Raw genomic sequence first — 22492 nt, 5'->3', positions numbered from 1 at the left:
ACACTGAGCAAGCACTTAAAGGCTATGGTCGGTATAACGAAAATCTAATTCATTGTCATCGAAAAAGAAGCCCTGGTGTTAGGCTGGGCCTACCGAGCACCTTCAAAGCTGAGCGCGACCAGATCCTCTCTTCCTTCGTATCAGCATTTTTCTGCTGGGATCCTCCTCGGCCTAGATCTCATTTCTCGGCAGGTAGTTATAGCATCTTCTAACTTGCTTAGACAGTAGTGCAGCTCTGGACCATGCTGCATTATTAGTAGCCTAGGCATATTTTACAAGGCTATCTAGAGATCTCAATATATAATAGAATGTAAAAATATTATATTTATATACTATAAGGAGTTAACTTTAGCTCTTAATGATTTAAAAGACTACCTTTTGCTTAAATATACTTTATATAATAATCCTTCTAACTTATTAATTAATTAAAGGAAATTAATTAAATTTATATAATTTAACTTAAGACCTTATTTATATTAGTAATATATTAATATTTAGCTAGTTTATTATATAATATATCTTATAACTTATTTAATTCTCTTTATGCTCTTCATATTAATAATCTTTAACCTAGGTAATAAAACTTATATAAAAGTAAGCTTAATATTTTTTATACTCTTTTAAAATATAAGAGGCTAGATTAAATTACCTCTAGAAGGCTTTTTATTATTAAACCAATATCACAAATTTTACAAACTCTCTAAGGATTCTTTTTATTCCAATCTTCATCCAACAGTAAGCGTATTCTCTTCTCAACGCTTAACAGCTACTAATATGTATCCAGTAGTTCATATAAAAGCCGCCCTCCGGTCCATAGCAGTCGCCGCCCTTCTACCACTAGTCGCTGCCTCTCCGGTTAAAGTCCGCGATACCTATGCTGTTCATGTTGAAGAACAAGGCAACTCCGCATGTGATAGATGGGCCTAGCGTATTAAAGGGTTGAACGGCATTGGAAAACCTGAGGTTGAAGAACAAGCCTCCTCCGCATGGAGAAATAGAATTTATTATGCCCGGAAGAAAAACCTCATAGGGCCAGTTAACACACCAATCCTGCTGCGATTCCTCCTTATTAGCTAACCCAATCTACACAAGCCTATGGCCATATCTTGTTGTAGTTGTCACAGTGTTAGCGATCCACGGTTAGAGAATGCCCACGGGTACCCGTTTCCCCACAGGGCCCCTTAACACATCCATATATTCCAAGCTATAGTTACGGTACCGATTATAAATGTGAATGCCTTGAATCCAAGTAGCAGCAAATCCCAGATAGGATAATTATTATAAATTCAGAGGACGAGGCTAGCAAGAAGGTTCTCTATTCATGCCTTTCACACAGGCGCCCTCGATCAGTATAACATTAGGCTCACAATTGGTGACCCAGCTTGACCTCCATATTCGGGTGACGCTCGCTTAACGCCTTGAGTGCGAAGAGGCTTTTCCGGCTGGGATCCCGCTCTTTCAGAAAGGTTCCTGGCTCGACACCGTTATCCCAGCCCCAGCGGGTGTGGCACACATCGCCTGTCATGAGCACCGGACCTGCTGGCGTGCGAGCGACAAGAGCAATGTGTCCTGTGGTGTGGCCAGGGCTGTGAATAGCGAACAATGTGCCGTCACCGAAGATGTCGATTACTCCCTCAAACTTTTTGTCCGCATCCCTAGGTATATCGAACTCTTGCAGCGGCGGCCGTCCAGCAAGAAGGCGATCGTTCGTACCTTGGACAGCCACATTCATGAACAACCCCGAATCTGCCTCATGGGGTCCAATATAGATGGGTACATCCTTCGGAATATCCGGAAGTCCTGAGACGTGATCAAGATGAAGATGCGTCATAAAAACCCCCTTTAAAGCTGTGCCCTCAGCCTCGATGATTTCCTTTGTACTTTGCTGAGCCTTCATGTCACTTATACCAGCATATTTCCGCAAGACCCAACCAACTCCTACTTCCTCAGGGTCAGACACAAAACGCCGTGATACGCCTGTATCAACCAGAAAGAAGCCCTGAGAAGGGTGCCGTATAACGTGGGCGAAAATTTTGATCGGCTCACGGCGTTCTTTTAGACCCGCTTGCACGGCCTTCGGGTCATTCAGATTAAGCAATCCGGACAAGTTGGCCACCCAGTCGGCACCAATTGTCTTGATCTCGATTGGCCCTAGCTGGTCCATCAGGCGCTCCATGACTCCCGAATTCACTGGACTGCCGAGTTTTGCCGGGGTAGTCGGGTGGTTCGTAGTTTTGAAGGTGAATGGACTCATGATGCCTCCAAGTCCTCTTTGCTGGTCTGCATTTGCTTAGCTTGGTACTTTCGCACTCTAAGTGAACAACCTACTTTGAGAAAACTCCGCTGACTTATTTGTTTTTGGTGCAGTTGTCTCCTGGTGATGTCAAAGATGGCGTACGAGCGCAGGCAGCATGCACATAGTCTTGGCTTTGCTCAGAATTGTAGGTAGGTGATTGAGCCATGTCGTGGTCGACATCATATTTATAGTTTATGGCATCAAACTTGCTTTGCTTCTGGGAGCAGAATATGAGCTAACTTCAGGACGTCCGTACCAGCAAGGCTAATGCTGGATCCGGGCACCAAGATGGCCACGTAATTGAAGTGTTTTGGCTTTCGCAGCCTAAACCTAACAGGGTCGTAAGAGCGACCCTTAACTGTGCTACGTGCGCTCTGGAACCCCCGGAGCAAATATGTTGGAGCTTGGTCTTATGACCCCTTAAGGTTTAGGCTGAGAAAAGCAACTCATGATAGCTAGGTTCGAGTCAGGACGGCAATATTATGTTGGAGGAATTTATTCCGATAGGCCTTTTGTAAACCCAACTAGTTAGGAGGGGGCGTAGCTGTGCGCGAGGAATTCATTTAGTGGCGGGTTTGGTGCCTCAGAAGCAGAGTCGAACTTTGCACCTTCGTTTAACTATTATGTAGCGGTACTTCAGATTCTCGCTTGATTTTGTATGAAAAATGACATCTGAGATGTAAGAAAGCGAGCCTTAAATGGTATAGAGGGGTAAATACATGCTTATATAGCTAATTCGGTACATTCATGAATCTCATGAAGCCTGAGTCAAGTAACGAGGTACACGCTCCGGCTCCAATAAATTCCAACGTCTCAGAGGTACGTAGTGCCGGAACCGGAGGCGGCCTCAATCTTACTAGGATCCCGCGTCTTACGTAGGCAGTTAAGGCTCGCTCTTACGACCCCTTAAGGTTTAGGCTGGTGACTAGGCATTTAACGCTATTCTAATAATAGTTAGTTTGATCAAGCGAACTTGGAGACCTCATGTGATGACACGCTTACCACCTACAACTTGCTTTTCACTACCACCCTTTCCTACCTCCCGAATTTCTAGGACTTCACCGCTAGGAGGAACAGCAACAAGGCCCCTCTCATCATGGTTAACGTGGGCAGGCGGTCCAAGAGCTGTTTCATGTGTCGCGAGCGCCGTATCAAGGTATAGGGAACCCTTCGTACTTCGTACTACTAGGGTCTTTGTAGCTAACAACAGTGTCCTGTCTAGTGTGATTTACAAAAGCCATCCTGTCAGCGTTGTACGCAGACGGGGCGACCATGTCCAGGCTATCCCGAACCTTGGGATGTTGTGCTTCGTATGCAGAACAAATATGCCGAGAATAAAGTACAGGCGCGCATTCAGAAAGCAAAGACAGAGAGAATGGAGCAGGCAAGAAGAGAAGCCGCTACCATTCCACGAGGAATCCACATGACTGCCGAGGTCCACAGCTGGAACCGCTTCTACCAAGATTATGCAAACCACTCGGGCATCACGCTCTTCAACGTTCTCCCTAGGTTTTACACGAGCAGCTCGTCAACGTGTTTCCAGGAAGCGCTGCATGCCGTAACCTTGGTCAGCTCGGCTCGCCAGCTTCAGCAATCTGGCTTGATGGTGCAGGCAAGGCGGCACTATGGTGAAGCGATTAAGGCTCTCAATGCCACACTGGACGATACTATCCTGACTGCTGACGATTCGGTTCTCGTAGCTCTGTTATTGCTTTCACTGTTCGAGGTAAGATATCTTTGGCTGGTCTTGCCCTCATAATTACCTGGAAGAGGACTCCATTACCGTCAACAAAGTGGCGTTTACACTAACGGCATGTAGATGATCGTGCCAGAGTATTTCCGGAAGGACGCGGACTTCCAATGCCATATCCATTTCCGCGGGGCGCTGCTCCTACTTCGATGGCGGGCTGAGCGGGCACTGGGCTCCGAACTAGATGAAAGCTGTTTCATGTTCCTCAGTCATATCTGTGTGCGTGTCAATCCTTGGACCACCCACAGCCAACTTTCCACTGACATTAGTATTCAGTTGATGAGCATGTTTCTCAATAATGAACCCTTCGATGTGAAGTGGCTAGCCCTAGAAAGGTTCGCGGCTCCATGGATAAAAGGCCCTCTTCTAGAACCCATTCTTGGTCGGGCAGTCGATTTTAAGAGGCGTGCACGCGCTCAAGTCACGACAGATCACCACCCATCTCGAATAGAGGTGATCCAGCTTATCAAGGATGGGATTGCCATTAGCGAAGATCTCGATGCCACGGCCACCAGCGTCAAGTCCTCCTCAAATCCAGATCTGGCTTCACATCAACAGCCAACGGCCTTTAATAACATGTTCGAGGTCTCCACCAAAACGACCGAGGCTATTGCAAGGAGTCTATATCAAACCGTGAGGTTCCACGTCGTTGAACTGGTCTCTAGCCTCGTGGCCTTTGTTGAGGAAGGTGGCGGAACCTGCCACGAACTTAATTATCAGTTCAACCCGTCCATGAAGGATATGATCCTCGAGCAGGTTTGTGGGGAGATTTGCGCCGTTCTAGGCCTCGAATGTGACTATAATATAGAGGCGGACCAGACAGGAATTGGTTACCAAGCATATAGCCTATTCTGGCCTCTACTCGTCTTACTATTCTCTGCGTCGGTGGGCAACGAAAAGAGGGCATGGGCCCAAGAAAAACTGCGATTCATTGGCGAGATAAGTGGGCTTGGTCTAGCAACATGGGCTGCTGGAAGTATTAACACGTCCAGCTTGACTGAGAGCTACACAAAAACGATGTAGATGATGAGATATAAAGATAAATAGTATTTAATTCCTCAAATCACACGGAAAGCTATGGGAGAATCTGGGATACTCGCCCTTTCCTTCCCCACCAACGATCTTCCACTAGTAATTGCGACTGTTCTCTTCGTGAATACAGAAACACAAAACAAGGTAAGCGTATAGAAAAGTACCGTAAGTCTACTTCAGCACTTCCATACTAAATTCAGATAATGGCTGGTTAGTTTTCCCATTTCTCCTATCATATCTGCGCGCAGCTTCTTCTAAGTTTAGGTTATTGCTTGACCGGACAAGAGAAGACTAATCTGGCTCGCCGAGTGTTTAGAGGCCTCTCATTTCCTGGAGACCGGGTGGTCCTCTCGTTGCCTTAACACAATGTAGGGATAATATAGTTCTTACTGCTGACGCCAAGTTGTTTACGACGCAATGATCAGCCAAAGGATACATTTGCGTTCGCAGGTGTGAATAGGCCCGAGGGTTCTCAATAATATGCTCACATATTACCTCGAGGAATTCAGGAAAGTTGGTGGGCCAGCTAAGACCTGTCAATCCTACTTGGTTGGTTCAGAGGGAAGTCACGGTGGTATTGATGCACAGCTATTGAGGTGTTTAAGTTCAGATGAACCAATTGACTATCACACAAGGAGGTTTGTTAGACCCATCGAAGTTCCTACATTTCCTGTGATAATACGGTATTAGACTGTCGACGCAGCTACTCGTCACTCTTATGGATAGAAACTCCTCCGGTCCTCGGGGCCGTCAAGTTGTCCCAGATGGCGGCTCGAGTCGTGGGGCGGCCAAAGCTTGAAACTCCGCCCAATGTCCGAAGGCACGCTTCTTTCTCATACTACATCATAAAAGATTAAACTTTAACAAGGTATAGAAGACGAGAAAAAGTCTCCGGAGTTACACCGAGGCCCGTTTCAAATCCGGAAAGCCTCTCCGCATTGCGATGCCCAGAGACAAACGGTGAAGGTATCCGCTGCTTTCAATTTAGCCGCTCTCAAAATAGGTAAAGGTCATTTTGACCTCAAACTAAGTCAAGTGGCCCAGCCATGTTCCATTATTGCTAGTAGACCCCTTTACAGAACTACCCACTTTTCTTAACTCCGTGATCTAACAAAGTCCACCGCTGTCAGAGCTGCTAATCAAGGTCCGAGAAAACGAGATGCGGCCTGAACAAGCATCGAATGGCCTGCCTATATAAGGTGGCAAGCAGTCTGTACTCTTGCTATATTGTGGAAGTCCCATCAAGGCCTAGAAGCCCATATCTCTTGAGTTCACGTTTTGCACAAAGCCCTCTACCATCAACTCCATATCTCGTCGAATCCCAAATTGCAGCTATGTCCCAACCTCAAGACCTTCTCGACTCAGTGTCAGGCCAGCTTCGCAACCTGCCTCTTTTGGCCACGCCTGAGACTTGCTCCGGTCGCTCATACATTGTCACTGGAGCCAATTCTGGGCTTGGGTTTGAAGCAGCAAAGCACCTCGTCTCCCTCGGCGCAGCTAAGGTGATCCTGGCCGTCCGCAATCTCAGCGCCGGCGAGAAGGCCAAGGCCGACATAGAAGCAAGCACGGGAAGGACCAGCTCTTCCGAGGTCTGGCATCTTGACCTTTCCAGTTATGAGTCTGTCAATGACTTTGCCAAACGAGCCACCCTCAAACTTGACCGCATCGACGCCCTGATTGAGAATGCTGGTGTTCCCATTGACATGAGCAACCAGGCCGAGGGTCATCCTGCCACATTCACTGTCAACGTGTTCAGTACTTTCCTCCTGGCAATGCTCCTCTTGCCCAAGATGAAAGCGGATGCTCAACGACTTAAGATTGCCCCTCATATTACGATTGTCTCCAGTTCGGTGGCGTTTTTCACACAACCTCTCTGGGACCTGGGTAAAGATGACGCCAACCCCATGAACAAGATCGTCCAAGTGGGACAGCTGGACATGACCAGTGGGTATGTAGGCCGACTTTGTAGATTTCCAAGAATTAGCCGAGGTGTTCAAGGCTGACAGCTTATTTCCGCAGGTATACTGTGTCGAAACTCCTTGAGGTGCTTGCGGTTCGCCATATCGCTTCCTTAATCCCTGTATCTAGCACTGGAGTAGTTCTTAACTTGGTCTGTCCCGGCCTTTGCAAGACAGACATTGGCCGCAATGCGACTGATGATGTCAAAGCAGTCGCTGGAACTATGATGGACCAGATTGGCCGCACCTCTGAGGACGGCAGCCGCACACTCCTCTTCGCCGCCATCGCCGGCAAAGATAGTCATGGCAGGTTTACTGCTGATTGCGAGATTAAAGACGAGTAAGTTAACGTTCCTGGTAATGCGATGTTTTGGAAACCTGCGTATACTGACAAGGGAGTAGTTCCGTCATCCCTGACTGGATCAAAGGGGGGGAGGCGGAAGAAGGACGGAAGCGACTGTGGAACGTTATCGCCAACGAAATTGAGCTTGCTGCGCCTGGCAGCATTGCTAAGGTTTTCAGCTAAGTTAAAACATCGTTATGGTTGTCATTAGTAAGTCTATAGAATTAGAAACTAATGATAATGAAATTATTACTCTATGATCTCTTTAAAAAATCCCTGAGCCCTAAAAGCTCTTTTATTAAGTTAATCCTCTTCTTATACCTCTTTTGATCTCTTTTATATAATCCCAGTTATACCATCAGAGTTAGGCAACTTCTCAGATGCATAAGTGGTTATAACTTGTATTAACATAAAAGGTGAATGCACCCATACTCCACTGGTAGCTTACACTATCTCATATATGTATTTAGATCTCTTTAGTTTCACCGAGTTTAAAAACCATGCATATATCGCCTTATACTCTAAGGATTCATCGATCTTTGACCTATCTACTAGACCTAAGAACATCGGCACTGTGCCTCTCCATGAAATAGAGATTTTGGATTTATTTTCGCCGACGCCTAGTTCCACCGCGCGTTCACGATAGCGGAGGCGTGGAGGCTTCCTGAGTTGGAGGAATGCATTAAGAAGCTCGAGGCCCAATACAATCAATAGAAGAGCATTGCCTTAGGCCTTTTATTAGCCTAATATTAGATACTTTTTTAAATATATTCTTTTTTAAAATAAACTTAGAAAGCTTTACATATAAAATTAGTTTTCTATAGAAAAGTAAAATAAGCAAGACCTAACTATAAATATATATATAACTTATATTACACTAGTTTTTTATTATAAATAATATAGCTATTTTAGAATAATAATACTTCGCTTTCATCTATCCAACCTTAGTCATAAGACAAATAGAAAGCACTAGTATCTAATTCAAATTCCACTTTGGTATGGTTTGCATCGAATAGTTTCCTGATAAATGTTATACAATGACCACCAGAGCTCTTACCTGCGAAGCGATCCTAGACCCAATCGAACCATTCCGCAGATAAAGAAACGATAGTGGCGGAGTGATCTTAAAGGGAATACAGGCGCAGGTGTACCTCATAATCCTTGTTTTTGCATGCCTCCCTATAAGCTTCGATAGTCTTTTCAAGAACAACAGACGTATCACCCAGTCCTTGAACCACCATAAGTGGCTCAGTGGCCACTCCACCAGACACGGGCGAAGTTCGGTCCTGCCATTTAGTGATATCATTATCATCTACCTGATTTTTCGCATCAGAGAGGAGATCCGGGCTGAACAAATCTGCTTTCTGGAGGTCGAGGGTCAATCCCATCATGACCGAGGTACACGCCTGCATAGGCTGTGCGAGCTCGAGCCGCTTCTATAGGGCTAGAGCGACGATGCGGGAAATGTTGAAAGATGGGGAAAATCGCTTCAGAGCCAGTATAACATAGAGCAGTTCTGCAGTAACTACATAGTCACGGTAATTAGGCTTTGGCAAAACATTATTGATAGACCAGTACACAATGTCTCTGATCTTAGGACCGGGAGATATAGAGACTGTTCCAACAAACTTGCCACTGGTGGCCGAGCCCTTAGATGACCTGAGCTCCTTGACTGCCAGCTTCCACACCCTGTCAGTGCCCCACACTAACCCATTCGTTTGAGAGTTTAGGGTAAAAGGCTTTCTTATCAGCAACTACAGAGTAGTATATATCGTTGGCATGCGCCGGATAGGTGCAGTATTTGTGATCCGTATAATTATTGCCTAGACGAGCATAGTCAGTGGCAACGACAGCATAGCCGCGCTGGGTAATTAGACTCCAGCTCTTGTAGTCGAAGAGTCCGGGACCTGCAGATAGGGCATAACCCTTGTATAATCTAATCGTGCCGTGGGCATAAGCAACGAGTGGATATTTCTTGGGTGACCAGGTTGGTGGAGCTTGCGGGAAAGCGACAAAATGTGGAGCTGCTGGTCGCTGAGGGAATGTGGCATGGCTTCAATTGGGATCCGGTGATCCTGGAGTCAATCAGGGCTCGTGCTGCAGTTATTAAATTCCTGGAAGGCGCACGATACCATTTTGAGAGATAGCTATATCCTATAACTATGCCTAGATCCTCTATAATATCTAGCAAATACTTCCCTGAGTCTCTTCTTAGTGGTTTTCGTGCTCATGCAGGATTCCACATTCCTGATCCTTCAAACGATCATAATCCTCATAGAATCCAGTCCACATAACTCGATCAGCGCATTTAGGCCTGTCATCCCTGCTAGGTTCATTCTTTGGGCAGTCAGGGAGCGCATCGTTCCACTGCTTCGCTGTGCGGTGTTTCCATGGCTTCGGCAATGGCCAGTCGCTAAAGTGCACGAGAGATGCCCTAGATACCTCAGCCATGGCATTCCACTCCTCGTCTTCATCAGGCGCCAAGTACTGGGAGTGGTTCTTTGCACGAAACTCGCCCGTGAGTAGCGCGAGACGTCGATGCGGAAGAATCATGGCTGAGTCCCGGAACATATGGTTAATAACCTCCATGTCGAATTCACCGGATTGCAACGCCTCTTTGATGATTTTATCGTAGCGGGCTTTGCTCGGCTCAAGGAGCATTACGTGGGAGCCGAGGACCTGTTTGGCGATATCGGTGTCTTTTTCATTAAGCCAGTACGCTCGCGGCACGGCGAGGGGGGCCATGGGGCTGAGAAAGTAGTGGTCCATGGTATTTAAGACCAGAGAGTCGGAGTCGAAGGCAAGAATGCGGGTCCACTCAGTAAGCGAGAATGACTGAAATTTTGTGAGGCTATCTCGCCAAGTTGCATCGCCCTTCGAGGTTGAAATCACGTCCATGGGCCGTAGATGAATGTGAGGATGCTTGCTGCGAATATTATCAATGGCCTTTGCTTGTTCGGATGTCTACAGTATGTGTTAGCAAGAGCCATTAGAACCGACCGCAGACATAATCCTATACCCCTTCAGACCAATCTTTCGGGAAGATCAAGACCAAGTCATGGCTAGCTCCGTACATGCGGAGAAGAGAAAAGTTGATAATCTAAAACCAGAATGAGCCCAGCCTTCATGCCTATTCTGTGATGACTCGTACTGCATTGCATAAGTAATCGAGGTTTGTTGCATACTGCGCATACGCAAATTTTGGTTCAAGTTGTTCGGTAGTCCATGAGGGCTTCTGCTGTAGCAGCGGGAACCATGTTTTGGTTTCCGAATTTGAAGACGGCGGGCTGGCAGGATCAAAATGACGCGAAGGGATCAATAATGCAATGCTCACGACCAGGATAACGCTAGTGATAATGCATCCGATGATAATTCGCAGCAGCCTTGGGGGCAAATTGAGCTGCATCGTTGAATCGAACTTCCGGGTCACGTTGGAATTGAAATCCTGAGGAAGTAGAGTTGAGGACAAGCATGGACAAGAACCTTATCTTCATAAGGTGCCTCCCCTCTTTTTTAAACATCGTATAGTTTTCTGACCCCTGAGCCGTTCTAATTATAGCCGCACTATTTCGGCCCAAGAAATCCGCCTATGAAGGACCTCTTTACAAAAAGGACGCGCGTCGATGTTCACATTACGTAACGCCGGCCAATTTCTTGGGAGCCCATACCTATACCAGGCCCGGTACAGCTAGTAGCACGTGACCTCTGTACCGGGCCCCCTGTTATCTAGTTAACTAAATACTAATTTAATTATATTAAGTCGAATAAAATAGCTATTAATATAGAGAATCTAAATTAAATTATATTAAAATTAAAATAAAAATATAATTTTTTTCAATTTTTATATAATCTAATTTAATTAATGTATAATTATTAAATAGAATTTATTTTAAAATAATTTATTTATATAAAATATAATATTTAAAACTTAAAATAAAGTACATTAAAAGATACTATAAATATAAATATTTTATTAGGTTTATTTTAATATTATAAGATTTTTATTTAATTAAATATATATTTTTAAAATATATAAATATTAAATATTTTAAATTAAGAAAATTAATATATAATTGAAATATTAATAAGTAAGTAACTTACTTTATAATAATCTTATATATAATATATTAATAGAAATATACTTTTAAAATTATAAGTATTTTATATAAGTAATTAATAATATATATTTATATAGAAAGCTTAAAATTAAAGTTAAAAATTATATTAAAATTTATTATTTTTCTTTAAATTACTGTTAAATTTAATTTAAAGTCTAAATCTTAATAGTTATTTTATTTAATTTATTATAAATAGTTATGTATTTAAGAGAAAAACTAGACTAAAGGTATATAACCTTTTTGCTAAGAATATGTAATCTTTATGCATATATACCATATAGGCAGGGGGCCCGGTACAGAGGTCACGTGCTACTAGCTGTACCGGGCCCGGTATAGGTATGGGCTCCCCAATTTCTTATCCCACTCGAAAGCAATGGCATGTCACAGTTCTGCTTATGATATCGTAAGGCTTAACCGTTCCTGGGAGTTTCTAGTTAACGAATTAGTTTATCAGAGGATTATAATCAGGTTGGGCTTGGCTCTGATTGTGTTAGGATATCTCAGCTTGCTGGGTTAAAAGGGGATCCGGCTTTGAAGTTATGATCTTAGATTTTGTCAAGCTGCAGCCAGGCCCTTTCCGCATATTACGTTCTGTGTGGTGAGTATAGGCTCTTAGCCGCAGGTCTTGACTGTAAATAACACATACACTCACAGATTTGTTTATATAATATACTAAGGCTATCAGAACAGATTATGGGATATCATGTTCTCAGAAAGAAGTGTGCTTTAGTCTCTGCCAATGAAGTACTCTTCTACCGATCCAAATAGATGTGAATCCCGATCACTAACACAGGGCGTCCCTCTGATATCACCAGGGTTCTTAGATACGGCCTGGAATAATGTTGTCGTATCTATCACGTAGAAATCCACGCGCGATGATGACTTTTGCTGGCGTATTATCCGTGTATTTGATGATGGGATGTCGGGAATTGTACCAGTCTTGCACCTCGCGGTCTAGAGTCTGGGCTTCCTTGATGCTGATCCGGATAGAGTGTGCATACCGGTGTAGGAGACGATTGCCGATATGACAGAATTGAAACGCTGGTTGTAAGAGAGGTTGCATCATTGTCTTCGGGATTTAGGGTGGGGGTATGGTAGTGTTCCAGGTGCTGGTATGCCGCCGTCTACATGTTGGGCGAGCAAAAGCCAAGCTGGCCAATGTATCAAGACAGTACCACGTTCGCCGTCGGGTTTTAAGCCAGATTGAGTGGCGTTGCCTTGTGTCTATATCTTAATAATCCATAAGGGCTGAGGACTCTCGATGAAAGCCTAGCTTTGTGGCCAGGTAAAAACATAGAAGCATATGACTATGTATCGACTATCCATTCCCGGCAGTACAACGGTAAAATTCGTCCTCACTACTCTTACCACTAGAACAGAGGAGACGATCCGCGACGCCAATGATCTGGGTTTGCGCAAACGCGCTATATCACTATTGCAACTGAACTGAAGCAATATGTAGATCATCATGCTACAAAGACAGTGACCGATCCGGAGCAGGATAGAGATAGGCCTACCACGCGACTGAATGTTTATCCTACAGTTTCGACTGAGCTTCTTTGTCGTTCCAGCCAGGCAACTTCAAGACTCTCTTAGCATTCCCCCCTATGAAATCATCCAGTACTTCTTCTTTCAATCCCCCTTTACCGTTCTTCCCGTGGCCTTTGTGCACATTGTTTACGCATTCTTTCCAGGTCAGCTGCGGAAAGTTGGTTCCGAACATGACTTTCTTCCGACCCGTAGTGTTTGCAAATGTGATAAACGCTGGGTCGTAGTACCTGGGTGACCAAGCGCTTGTATCGATGTAGACGTTAGGGTGCTTCCACGCCACAGACACCATCTCAGCAGCCCAAGGATAGCCGAGATGGCCACAAATGATCTTCAAATCCGGGAACTTGAGTGCTATTTCATCGATATAAGGAATCGGTCTTCCTACTTCGCTTGGGCAAAGCGGTCCTGTGTGACCGACCTGTGTGAGGAACGGAACGTCAAGCTCGATGCACTTGACGAACAGTGGCCAATAATGCGCATCGGTCGGGGGAAGGTTCCATAGCCACGGCACAACCCGAAGACCCTTGAAGCCTTCTTTCCTAACGTAGTGATCTAGATCCTTTACCGCAGACACGGGATCGTGCAGATCGACCGACACAAGGCCGAAAATGCGGTTGGGGAAAGCTCGAGTATACTCGGCAATTTCCTCGTTAGACGCGATAACGGAACCTGGCCTGTTCCAGGCCGATAGGCATATCTGCGATACGCCAGCTTCATCCATCAGAGCGATGATCTGCTCTGGAGAGAGCTTTTTGGAGAATAGCGCAGGGTCCGCATGGCTTTGTTTAAAAAGACGCTCCGTCTCTGGAATCCTATTCTACCTCGTGGTTAAGTTCCCGGTATGTTGGATCATATCTGGGATAGCGACATACGTGGGTTGGGTTGGCCCATACATCTACAACCAGAGGGAAAGATTTATTAGCTGGCATGGCGGAGGATTGAAACAATCTCTCGCAGATATGCAAAACGCAATGTAGTTATGTGTTAGAGATCCAAGATGACCTTTCGAAGACAGTCAGAGTCCCTTATATTTATCGCAGATCTGGTTAAGGCTTGTGATCCTGAGTCGTATGCCGAGGTACCACTGCCCGGCAAGATGTGGGTCCATGGATTCCGACGCCCCTCGGATGCTACAGTCCAAAGTGATTAGTATATCATCGGTCGAGTCATGGACTAGTGTTACGAAGGATTTACTTCCGATCTCTATCGGAATTTGAAGAACCCGCAATGTAATAGTCATGCCAGCTTACTGGCTCCTCTCAGGATGCAACTCTCGTATCCGAGTTATGTGTGTACAGCAAGTTCTAAGCCTAAGACGGACCTTGTATTTGTATAAAAGAGTACAATAAGTTTAAATAAATCTAGAAGTATCAATAATCGAGGTTAGGTAGAACAAGATGCTATCATATTGCAGCTTAAATACTGCAACTTTACCCTTGTCGCCCGAGCCGCGATTCTAGCATATGTATTACAATTATTACATCCTATTGTAGATAATGACCGTAATGTAAACCTAAACTATATAGCTAATCCGATTAACGGAGCAAAGCACGCGATTATTATAAATCATATACACCATGACTTAAAAAGCGCCGAAACCTTTCGGAATTTTTCCCATCAGTATAACACATATTTCCAGGCATCTCCGTATTAATAAGAATCTACTTCTTCTTATATAACACGTCAATTCACATCATCTTTTATATATTACACAATACCCTGGATTAGCCGCTTCCCGGTAGAGTCAGACTTATCTTCCGCAAAGGATCTGTAGCACCTGCTGTCCAAAAACCTGGCCTACATTACTTCGGCATAGACTCTATCACTATGTCTATCTCGCCGGCTGTCCAGGACCTGCTAGATCGGAACAAGTAAGATACATGCTCATAGAAGAAGGTGAATAACACTAAGACAAACTAGGGCGATTGTGCCGCAATTCCAGCCGCTGAATCTTTCCCTGGCTGCGGGGACAAAGCCTCTTCCGATGGTAGCTGTTAGTATGTTGCATATTTACGTCAACGACCTCATGAACTCACTTCTTTTACCAGTTAGTTGTACTGACCCTCGTGGCCTGCCAGAAACGATATTTGCGTCACGTCCAACGGTGAGCGCACCAACCCTTAGCCCCTTTTATAACTGGCCTAGTCTAAGTGTAAGCCATAGAAGTCTTCAAGCTTCGTGCTAACGGCGGCCGAATCGAAACTGTCTTCAACGACATGTTGGCATTGGATCACTTCTTTGGTGTGACAGATATCGTTATCTTGCACCATACCAGTTTTGGAGCCCCTAACACTTATATATAACTTTTCATGATACTGACACCGATCTAGATTGCGGTTTCAGCCACATGACGCAGTCGAATATCCATGCCGACCTCCAACGTCGGTTTCCCGAGGCTGATCCGGCGTATATCGACTCGCTGCCCTTCCGCACTATTGATAGGTATGCCCAGCTGCCTCTGTCCCGATCAGCAGTGTTACTAAGTGCAATGTTCTTGCAGTCTGGAGCAAAGTGGTTGAGACGACATTCAATTTATTCACAATTCGGTTCTCGTAAAGAAGGAACCAAAGGACCTAACCGTTGGTTTCATAGTTGACATCAACACTGGGCAACTTACTCAAGTCCAAGGAATAGTTGCCGATGCGCCACAGTAGAATTTGTTTGGGATAGATAGGCTAAACAAAATAAGCAAGCTGGTTATGACATCTAGTTTCAAGCCGGACAGGGTTAATGGACCTTCGCAAGTGCTTCTGTAGTTGGTTCACACCAACACTTTCGGCAGATGCTTGATGTTTATAAATTAGTTAACCCGGTTTTAGCCACGCTGCAATGTATTAAGAATCTCTCTCGTAGTGTCACTGACTGGTTCTAGAAATTAAGTGAATTCCATGTTGTATGTCGATGTTACTTCTTGGCACCCTTTTTCTTAAGTAAAGAGAGACTGCCGAAAGGGGACTGCTCATCGGATGGCTCAGGACTCTTATGCTTGAAGAGATTAAGGCCATGCCTCGCCTTCTGCCACTTTCATCATCTCTATGGTCAGGTCATCTAATGCCTAGCAGACTTCTGGCGCACTATTCTTAAGAACAAACACAGAGTCGTTTCACTGTCAGCTAAATGGGCCAACTTCTACTCGTTTCGTAGTCTACCTCATAGTCATAACCACAATAGAACCGTTGACCATAAGATCCAAGTGCATGTATAGAGTGATTATCTTCGTGACGTTGCTGTAGTACTTTGACCTATAAATCTATTGGCATACAAAGTCCCTCAGTTTCCAATCTTGACGACAACCTTGCCAAAGTTCTTCCTATCCCACTGGTACTGGTAAGCCTCCTTGACCTCCTCAAAAGAAAAGATCTTGCTTTCAACTACCGGCTTCATCTTGATCGAGTCAATAGCACGGTTCATCTCTTCAAACTGCACCTTGGACCCGACAAAGATACCACGCACAATGCACAGATGATTGAGAGCTTCCATCAAGGCCGGCTGCTTATCTGATGACGTGAGGAACCCAATGATGGTGATGACGCCACCGAGCTTGATACCCTTGAGTGACTGCGCAATGCTGGCTGCGCCGCCAATTTCAAGAATATGGTCAAAGCCCAGACCCTTTGGAGTCAGTGCCCGTGCGGCTTCGCCCCAGTTGGGTGTATCGCGGTAGTTGATAACGTGAGAAGCTCCCAGCTTCTTAAGAGCGTTGACCTTGTCGTTTGAAGACGTAGTGGCGACAACGGTAGCTCCAGCAGCGATGGCGAACTGGATGGCTGCGAGACTCACACCGCCGGTACCTTGGGTAAGAACCCAGTCACCAGCCCTGACTGCCTTGGACTGCAGTCCATAGAGAGCATTCCAAGCCGTCAGAGGAGCGCAAGTCAAGGTGCTAGCTTCAATGGCGCTCAGGGATTGCGGTGCCTGAACAAGACCGTGTTCCGGGAAGACGCCATAGTTGCGCAGTGTGCCGTCGATAGCGCCTCCAAGACCACTTCCTACTCCTTCGGGAGTGATCTCGCCCGCTTGGTGAAGTTCGTTGAAAAGTGTGCATACTCTCTCGCCCTTGGAGATGCTAGTGACCTTAGGGCCAACCGCCACGGCAATACCGGAGGAATCTGAGCCAGGGACGACAGGCAAGCTCATGGCGAAGGGGTAAAGGCCCTGCAGAAGGTCAATGAGAGTGTTCTAGTTCATTAGTTGGCTCTTTGACTTACCCTTGGGATGGCAAGCTCTCTGTAGTTGAGAGACACAGCCTCAATCTGAACCAACACATCATGATCGCCAAGCTTGGGAAGAGGGACACTCTCCTTCAGCTCCAATCCATCGAAGCTGTTGGTGTCAATTTCTCGAATAGACCAAGTTCTGGTGGTGGCAGGAGTAGCCATTGTGATTTCTTGGAATGCAACGTTATTGAGAAAAGAATTGGGAGGATCAAGATGATTTGCTTGTTTGTTTCTTTAGAGGAAGACAAGACTTCAGAGACGACCAGGCTGTCTTATTTATACAATCTGTTCTTGGAAAATACATGAGTATTGTATATATTGAGTCTGATGCTATGATCCGCCAGTAAGCTTATTCGAAGCCCTTCATGTTTCTGACTCTACTTAGTAATACCGTACATACAGTCAATGTCGGACGCTACGGACAACCCCTGCTGGATATGCTTCTGAGGTGTAATGCATCTGCAAGTCTCTCGCAGGTCGGGCGCTACGGCTAACCCCTGCTCGTCATGTGCTTAAGTGGCGAATCATCCTCTGGCCCCACCGAGCATCACCTCTGAGGCTAGCCCCGAGCTAGGCGTTCGCGCTAACCTTGAGGGCCACTCCCGTGTTTTTTTACAGTACTGATTCCCTAGACTAGTTCTCGGTATTTAAACGTCATCCATCCATCGGCCGACCCTTGTTCAGTTTGTAACAAGAGCATACCAACTGACGACACCTGCCATGGCTTCTCCAGATCAACTGGCTCAAGGATCATGCTTCAACTGCCGTCGTCAGAAGCAGCGATGCGATAGGCTCCTCCCGCAATGCTCCCGCTGCGCATCGTACGTCTTATATTCCGTGGCCTTCACTGTATCTGCCAACGAGCTAGTAACACTCAGACAGAAAGCGAGTTACTTGTGATTACAAAGCAACACCCCGCTCCCAGCCAAGCATATTTTCACCCGGGACCCAGGTAGAGCCTATGGAGCTGGTACATCTCAGAGACTCGTGCAGTTTTGACTTGTCCCCACTGGCTGAACGCTACTTGGTTTGGGCAGCTTGTGCGAGTGACAGTGATAGAGACGATGAGAGCAGTCATGGCCAACCCACGCTGTCCAGTCTTATCCAGGATATCTTCACTGCAGGGGGCGTTGACCTGCGCACCACGATTGAGACATACTTTTCCATTGCGCACAATTGGCTTCCAATACTGGATAAGGAGCAGCTCTATTTTGATACAAGTCACCTTCTCGGATGTCCTGACCATCAGAATGATGTTCATGCGCTGTTATTGCTTTGCATCTATATCTTCATACAGCCGCCGTGCCAGCACCCAAACCATTCCGTCAAAACTGCTTTGTACCGCAATGCTAAGCGCATGTTCTTTATCCTTCAGCTATCTTCTCACGGATCAGATATTGGCCTACTTCAATCTGGTCTTTTGCTCGTTACATACGGACTTGGTCATGGATTGAGCAAGGATGCTTATGGAACTCTCAGTGTGTGCACGAGTCTCGCACAGCAGCTCAGTCCGGCCGAGAGTAAGCTGGATGAGTGTAGCCAAGACAAGGGGCCAAGACCCGAGATAACGAAACTTGATCTGTGCTGGAGCGGGATCATACTGCTTGATAGGTAAGTGTCGGTATCGGCGAGTGAATCTCAGACTAATGAGTATATGAATGGTCATTGCAGTACCATCACACTATCCCACTTCGAACCCCGCATACCACAGTTCGTTGGCCTCAACCGTCGATTTGTAGGTCTCGCAATTGGAGAGGCGGAGGAGGAGGACCTTTACGGCGATGACTTATCTCGCAAGTTTTTAGCACGAGCACAAGTCGCTTTACGCATAGGTAAAATCCTTGATGCCGTGGTCAGTTCAGACCCAATGCAAAGAGAAGAAGCCGAAACAGATCTTCACAAGCTAGTGAGCTCTCTTATATCCAGAACGCAGGGCAAGTCATTTCCACTTTGCGAGACTGTAGCCATGGCTCTCAGGTAAGTATCCTCATATGGATGAGCCAGTTAGACTTACATGTAAGCAGCGCTTTGGCCATTTTGTACTCTCTGCAGAATCCCCAGATATCCGCTCATAGCAGTCCTGAAACACGATCTGCTGTTCAATGCGTACACAATATGATATTCGACACGTTTCACACTGAGGGCGAGATTCTCCGCAGCAGAGGCTGGAGTAATACCAGCCGGCCCTGCTTTCTTGGCATATGCTGTCTGCAGGGCGCTGCCATTCGGGTGGATAAACTATATGTAGATGGTCTTACGAGTGAGCACTTAGAGGAACTTCGATGTACTCTTGAAGCGTTTAGCACTCGTTGGAAGCTTGGAGGTAAGACTTCAAGCCTCGTTGGAGAAGGCCACTACTAACTGTTTAACAGAGTCTTTTACCCAGGCCCTGAACAACAGGAGAGACAGTGTAAAGTGATACTAAGAATTACTTACTTACGTTAGATATATAAAAGGCCATTCATTTACATAGTATCTCGCTAAAAGCAAACTTACTGCCTGATAATCGGAATTATTATATAATTTGTGCAGGCTCGGCCTTGTTATGTCATGCTCCTGTAGCCTGGTCCATACACCCCTTCAAACAGCTTTGTTAATCGCACAGAGCTTAGATCGAAAACAAATAACGCCTGCATGGTTTATCCATAGTGGAGTAGAAATTTAAGCTTTTAGTAATTCTCTTGGTGTTAAATGCGCTGGCACAGGTTACGAGTTACGTTATGACATCTGGTTTGTTGCTAAATAAGCTCCTGTGGATATAGCCACACCACGTTGCTACTCTATTCAGTACAACCTTTAGGAAATCCCAGACGCTTCAACTTCCCATGCGTCTTTCTGTCTATAAAACGTTCCTTCTCCCTTCTTGAATATTTTATCACGTCGCTTATCATCCTTTTAGTTCACTGATATCAATTTTGTCGAAGCCAATATTCTCAATATTCATCACAATGGGTCTTACTGGAGGCTGCCAGTGCGGTGCTATCCGCTACTCTGCTAATGGTGAGAGAGACTCTACATGAAATTTTTCCCCATGTTTATATAGTCCTCGGCAACGTTTTATAAAGTTCATATGCTAATTCTTGGCCCCTGCTTAGTTGAAACCGGCACCAAAGCCATCTGTCACTGTAACCCTTGCCAGAAGGTAGTAACTCTCGCCAACATCAACTACAACAAGAAAATATTTAGAACACCTATTGACAATCAAGATTCCAGCGTACAACTAGTGCCTTCAGCTCAAACCTGATTATTCCCCGCAATGCCTTCAAGGTGACCAAAGGTAAGAATGACCGTGCATGATTCAGATTGGTACTTATTGAACTGACGTTAATCGCAGGCGACCCACGAACTTACCCTCACCTAGGAGACTCTGGCAAGCTTTACCATCATAACTTCTGTGGTAACTGCGGCACCGAGGTCTTTGGCGTTCCAGAGGCTGCTCCGGAGGTTCTCTCGATTAAAGTCGGAAACTTGGACTCGCAGTATAGGAATATTGGCCCGATGCACGCTGAGCTCTTTGTTGGTAATCGTGTCAACTACGTTCAGCCGCTCGAGGGCCTCAAGCAGTATGATGGCATGCTGCCGCTGTAAACAGGACGAAGGAAAAGTCTGATATTGGGGAGCGGGTGAACTGGGAACGACAGAGTAGTCAGCGGGGTGTTGCTAGCGACGCAATGCTTAGTAGTTATTCTTACATTAATGACCTACCAGGGCACAGTGCCTCATGCGACTTGTGCAAAGACCTGCTGGGTAATTTCCATCTTTGTTGAGCTATGTACCAGTAGAAAAAGTCTCCGCGATGTGGATTTGGTTGATGTGCAGGTGGCCAATCAGAATGAGGCCCAAAAAGTTCGTATGTCATGGCTGTGCAGATTGGGTTTTTAAATCACCGCCTTCTCCGCAAGTGCGGCCACATTCAAAAACAAGGGACGGTGCCGTTTCAACACGGCAGAGCCTTGGATTGACTTCACGCCCCAGTACACAGCAGTCTCCGGCGCAAGAGAAGTTATGGAGTCCCCCAGAGCGAAAGGTCCGACCCGAGAAATACGGAAAACATGTGACCATTGTAGTATGCACATCAATACTCCGTGGCTCATGACTGATCGCTAATCACCGATACAGGGAAGCGTAAGATCAAATGTTCCAATGAGAATCCATGTGCACGTTGCCATCGATTCGGCTTGTCGTGTCGATACTCTCCAACTCGACCTATTGGACGGCCATTAAAACGACGGGGCACCCCGCCAAACCAGTGCAGTGCTGCTGCCGCCCGTCCGAATGAGGGTCTCCTGTTTGAAAGTCCTGATATACCGGAGGAGTTCGACAGCGCCATGACGCTTGATACACTAGCTGTCCCGATGACTTTCCCGACCCCACCTGATGAGTTTTGCTGGTCTGAATGGTCGGCACTGGACGCTATGATGAGTGCTGCATATACTCCCAATGACACGTCGCAAAGCCAACGCACTCAGACTCATGTTGAGAAGTCCCAAGTCGTTGGTGGCGTCAACAACCCTGACTCAAATACACAATGTCAATGCGGGGAAATGGTCAGGGAACATATGAATAACAGACCAGCACACATGACCTGTCGGGAATTATTACGAGGCAGCGCAAGTCAGCGGAGCTGGCGCAGAAAGTCCTGGATTGTAATAGTTGCGGCGATATCAACAACGCACCTAGTCAAATCGCCGGGAACGTGCTGCTCTTTGGAGCGGTTATGACGGAGGCGACTTCATCGTGCCAATCATTCATCAGAGACCTGGAACAACGCGCTCTCGTACCAGATGACGAGCAGTCCTACACACAGATATGCCTCGCACTCATGGACCCTAATGACCATCACATCGAGTACAAGCTTAACCGTCAATATGTCTGGCCCCTAGCCAAGGTTCTGCTTCGTATCGAAACCGACAAGCTCAGCCGGATATGCATTGCCTTCATCACTCGGCAATGGCGGGTGCATGAAAGGGGTCACGAATTATGCCGAGCTGGGACGACTTGCAAGAAGATCAAGACTACAGAGGCCAGTTATCCGGCGGATTTCTGTCCTCGTAGCATTGAGCCTGCGTCGTTTTTCAGCTGCCTCCGTACAGCCAAGCATCTTCAGTCTGTTATCACAAGCCTTCAGAAAGATTTGGAATTATAATATGGGATGATGAGATTTGAGGATACTGGCAGTCAATGTGCTGATGCTGGCAGATCATCCAGACAAGTCACTTGTTTCCTC

General features: G+C 46.0%; 9 protein-coding genes across 9 annotated transcripts; 6 read left to right on the top strand and 3 right to left on the bottom strand.

The window, feature by feature from the left end:
• Positions 1 to 1363: 1363 nt before the first annotated feature.
• FOBCDRAFT_324623 (Zn-dependent hydrolase) lies at positions 1364 to 2512 on the bottom strand (the record flags this gene model as incomplete). The annotated part of the gene is made up of 2 exons (XM_059612117.1): positions 2329 to 2512; positions 1364 to 2280 (listed from the first exon to the last, which is right to left on the bottom strand). The coding sequence occupies exon 2, from the start codon at positions 2252 to 2254 to the stop codon at positions 1364 to 1366; it is 891 nt and encodes a 296-aa protein (XP_059466331.1). The 5' UTR covers positions 2255 to 2280; positions 2329 to 2512.
• An 810-nt stretch (positions 2513 to 3322) lies between these two features.
• Positions 3323 to 5124, top strand: FOBCDRAFT_192839 (uncharacterized protein). Its single transcript, XM_054707747.2, has 4 exons — positions 3323 to 3452; positions 3519 to 4022; positions 4116 to 4265; positions 4323 to 5124. The coding sequence occupies exons 1-4, from the start codon at positions 3393 to 3395 to the stop codon at positions 5067 to 5069; spliced, it is 1461 nt and encodes a 486-aa protein (XP_054563722.2). The 5' UTR covers positions 3323 to 3392; the 3' UTR covers positions 5070 to 5124.
• Positions 5125 to 6412: 1288 nt separating this feature from the next.
• Positions 6413 to 7562, top strand: FOBCDRAFT_192834 (putative short-chain dehydrogenase/reductase family protein; the record flags this gene model as incomplete). The annotated part of the gene is made up of 3 exons (XM_054707746.1): positions 6413 to 7026; positions 7098 to 7376; positions 7439 to 7562. The coding sequence occupies 3 exons, from the start codon at positions 6413 to 6415 to the stop codon at positions 7560 to 7562; spliced, it is 1017 nt and encodes a 338-aa protein (XP_054563721.1).
• Positions 7563 to 9412: 1850 nt separating this feature from the next.
• On the bottom strand, positions 9413 to 13977 carry FOBCDRAFT_171310 (uncharacterized protein; the record flags this gene model as incomplete). Its single annotated transcript, XM_059608468.1, has 9 exons — positions 9413 to 9792; positions 9822 to 10343; positions 10454 to 10529; positions 10565 to 10824; positions 12287 to 12328; positions 12433 to 12606; positions 12860 to 12938; positions 13039 to 13865; positions 13921 to 13977. The coding sequence occupies 9 exons, from the start codon at positions 13975 to 13977 to the stop codon at positions 9727 to 9729; spliced, it is 2103 nt and encodes a 700-aa protein (XP_059468131.1). The 3' UTR covers positions 9413 to 9726.
• Positions 13978 to 14875: 898 nt separating this feature from the next.
• On the top strand, positions 14876 to 15702 carry FOBCDRAFT_245654 (uncharacterized protein; the record flags this gene model as incomplete). Its single annotated transcript, XM_059610711.1, has 4 exons — positions 14876 to 14919; positions 14969 to 15045; positions 15379 to 15531; positions 15569 to 15702. 4 exons carry the CDS (start codon positions 14876 to 14878, stop codon positions 15700 to 15702), a joined length of 408 nt encoding a protein of 135 aa, XP_059468130.1.
• A 616-nt stretch (positions 15703 to 16318) lies between these two features.
• FOBCDRAFT_150571 (uncharacterized protein) lies at positions 16319 to 17427 on the bottom strand (the record flags this gene model as incomplete). The annotated part of the gene is made up of 2 exons (XM_059608349.1): positions 16319 to 17203; positions 17257 to 17427. The coding sequence occupies 2 exons, from the start codon at positions 17425 to 17427 to the stop codon at positions 16319 to 16321; spliced, it is 1056 nt and encodes a 351-aa protein (XP_059466330.1).
• A 444-nt stretch (positions 17428 to 17871) lies between these two features.
• FOBCDRAFT_192829 (uncharacterized protein) lies at positions 17872 to 19765 on the top strand. The gene is made up of 5 exons (XM_054707743.2): positions 17872 to 18086; positions 18148 to 18876; positions 18937 to 19242; positions 19290 to 19588; positions 19638 to 19765. The coding sequence occupies exons 1-5, from the start codon at positions 17986 to 17988 to the stop codon at positions 19682 to 19684; spliced, it is 1482 nt and encodes a 493-aa protein (XP_054563718.1). The 5' UTR covers positions 17872 to 17985; the 3' UTR covers positions 19685 to 19765.
• Positions 19766 to 20213: 448 nt separating this feature from the next.
• Positions 20214 to 20853, top strand: FOBCDRAFT_150406 (Mss4-like protein; the record flags this gene model as incomplete). The annotated part of the gene is made up of 4 exons (XM_059608342.1): positions 20214 to 20265; positions 20361 to 20407; positions 20479 to 20542; positions 20600 to 20853. 4 exons carry the CDS (start codon positions 20214 to 20216, stop codon positions 20851 to 20853), a joined length of 417 nt encoding a protein of 138 aa, XP_059466329.1.
• A 326-nt stretch (positions 20854 to 21179) lies between these two features.
• On the top strand, positions 21180 to 22421 carry FOBCDRAFT_254336 (uncharacterized protein; the record flags this gene model as incomplete). The annotated part of the gene is made up of 4 exons (XM_059611113.1): positions 21180 to 21331; positions 21385 to 21767; positions 21836 to 22310; positions 22345 to 22421. The coding sequence occupies exons 1-4, from the start codon at positions 21271 to 21273 to the stop codon at positions 22419 to 22421; spliced, it is 996 nt and encodes a 331-aa protein (XP_059468129.1). The 5' UTR covers positions 21180 to 21270.
• Positions 22422 to 22492: the final 71 nt, after the last annotated feature.

This window comes from Fusarium oxysporum, chromosome XII (assembly GCF_013085055.1).
Source record: "Fusarium oxysporum Fo47 chromosome XII, complete sequence".
Taxonomy (NCBI): Eukaryota; Fungi; Ascomycota; class Sordariomycetes; order Hypocreales; family Nectriaceae; genus Fusarium; species Fusarium oxysporum.
Note: the sequence above shows the minus strand (reverse complement) of the source record. Positions and strands in the feature narration are given on the sequence as shown.

Bases quoted from the DNA above. Each gene is read 5' to 3' on its own strand.
- FOBCDRAFT_192839 (XM_054707747.2), top strand. From the start codon at position 3,393: ATGGTTAACGTGGGCAGGCGGTCCAAGAGCTGTTTCATGTGTCGCGAG. The intron at 4,023-4,115 runs GTAAGATATCTT...AACGGCATGTAG, and splicing joins TATTGCTTTCACTGTTCGAG to ATGATCGTGCCAGAGTATTT. The intron at 4,266-4,322 runs GTGCGTGTCAAT...ATTAGTATTCAG, and splicing joins TGTTCCTCAGTCATATCTGT to TTGATGAGCATGTTTCTCAA.
- FOBCDRAFT_192829 (XM_054707743.2), top strand. From the start codon at position 17,986: ATGGCTTCTCCAGATCAACTGGCTCAAGGATCATGCTTCAACTGCCGT. The intron at 18,087-18,147 runs GTACGTCTTATA...ACACTCAGACAG, and splicing joins CAATGCTCCCGCTGCGCATC to AAAGCGAGTTACTTGTGATT. The intron at 19,243-19,289 runs GTAAGTATCCTC...ACATGTAAGCAG, and splicing joins ACTGTAGCCATGGCTCTCAG to CGCTTTGGCCATTTTGTACT.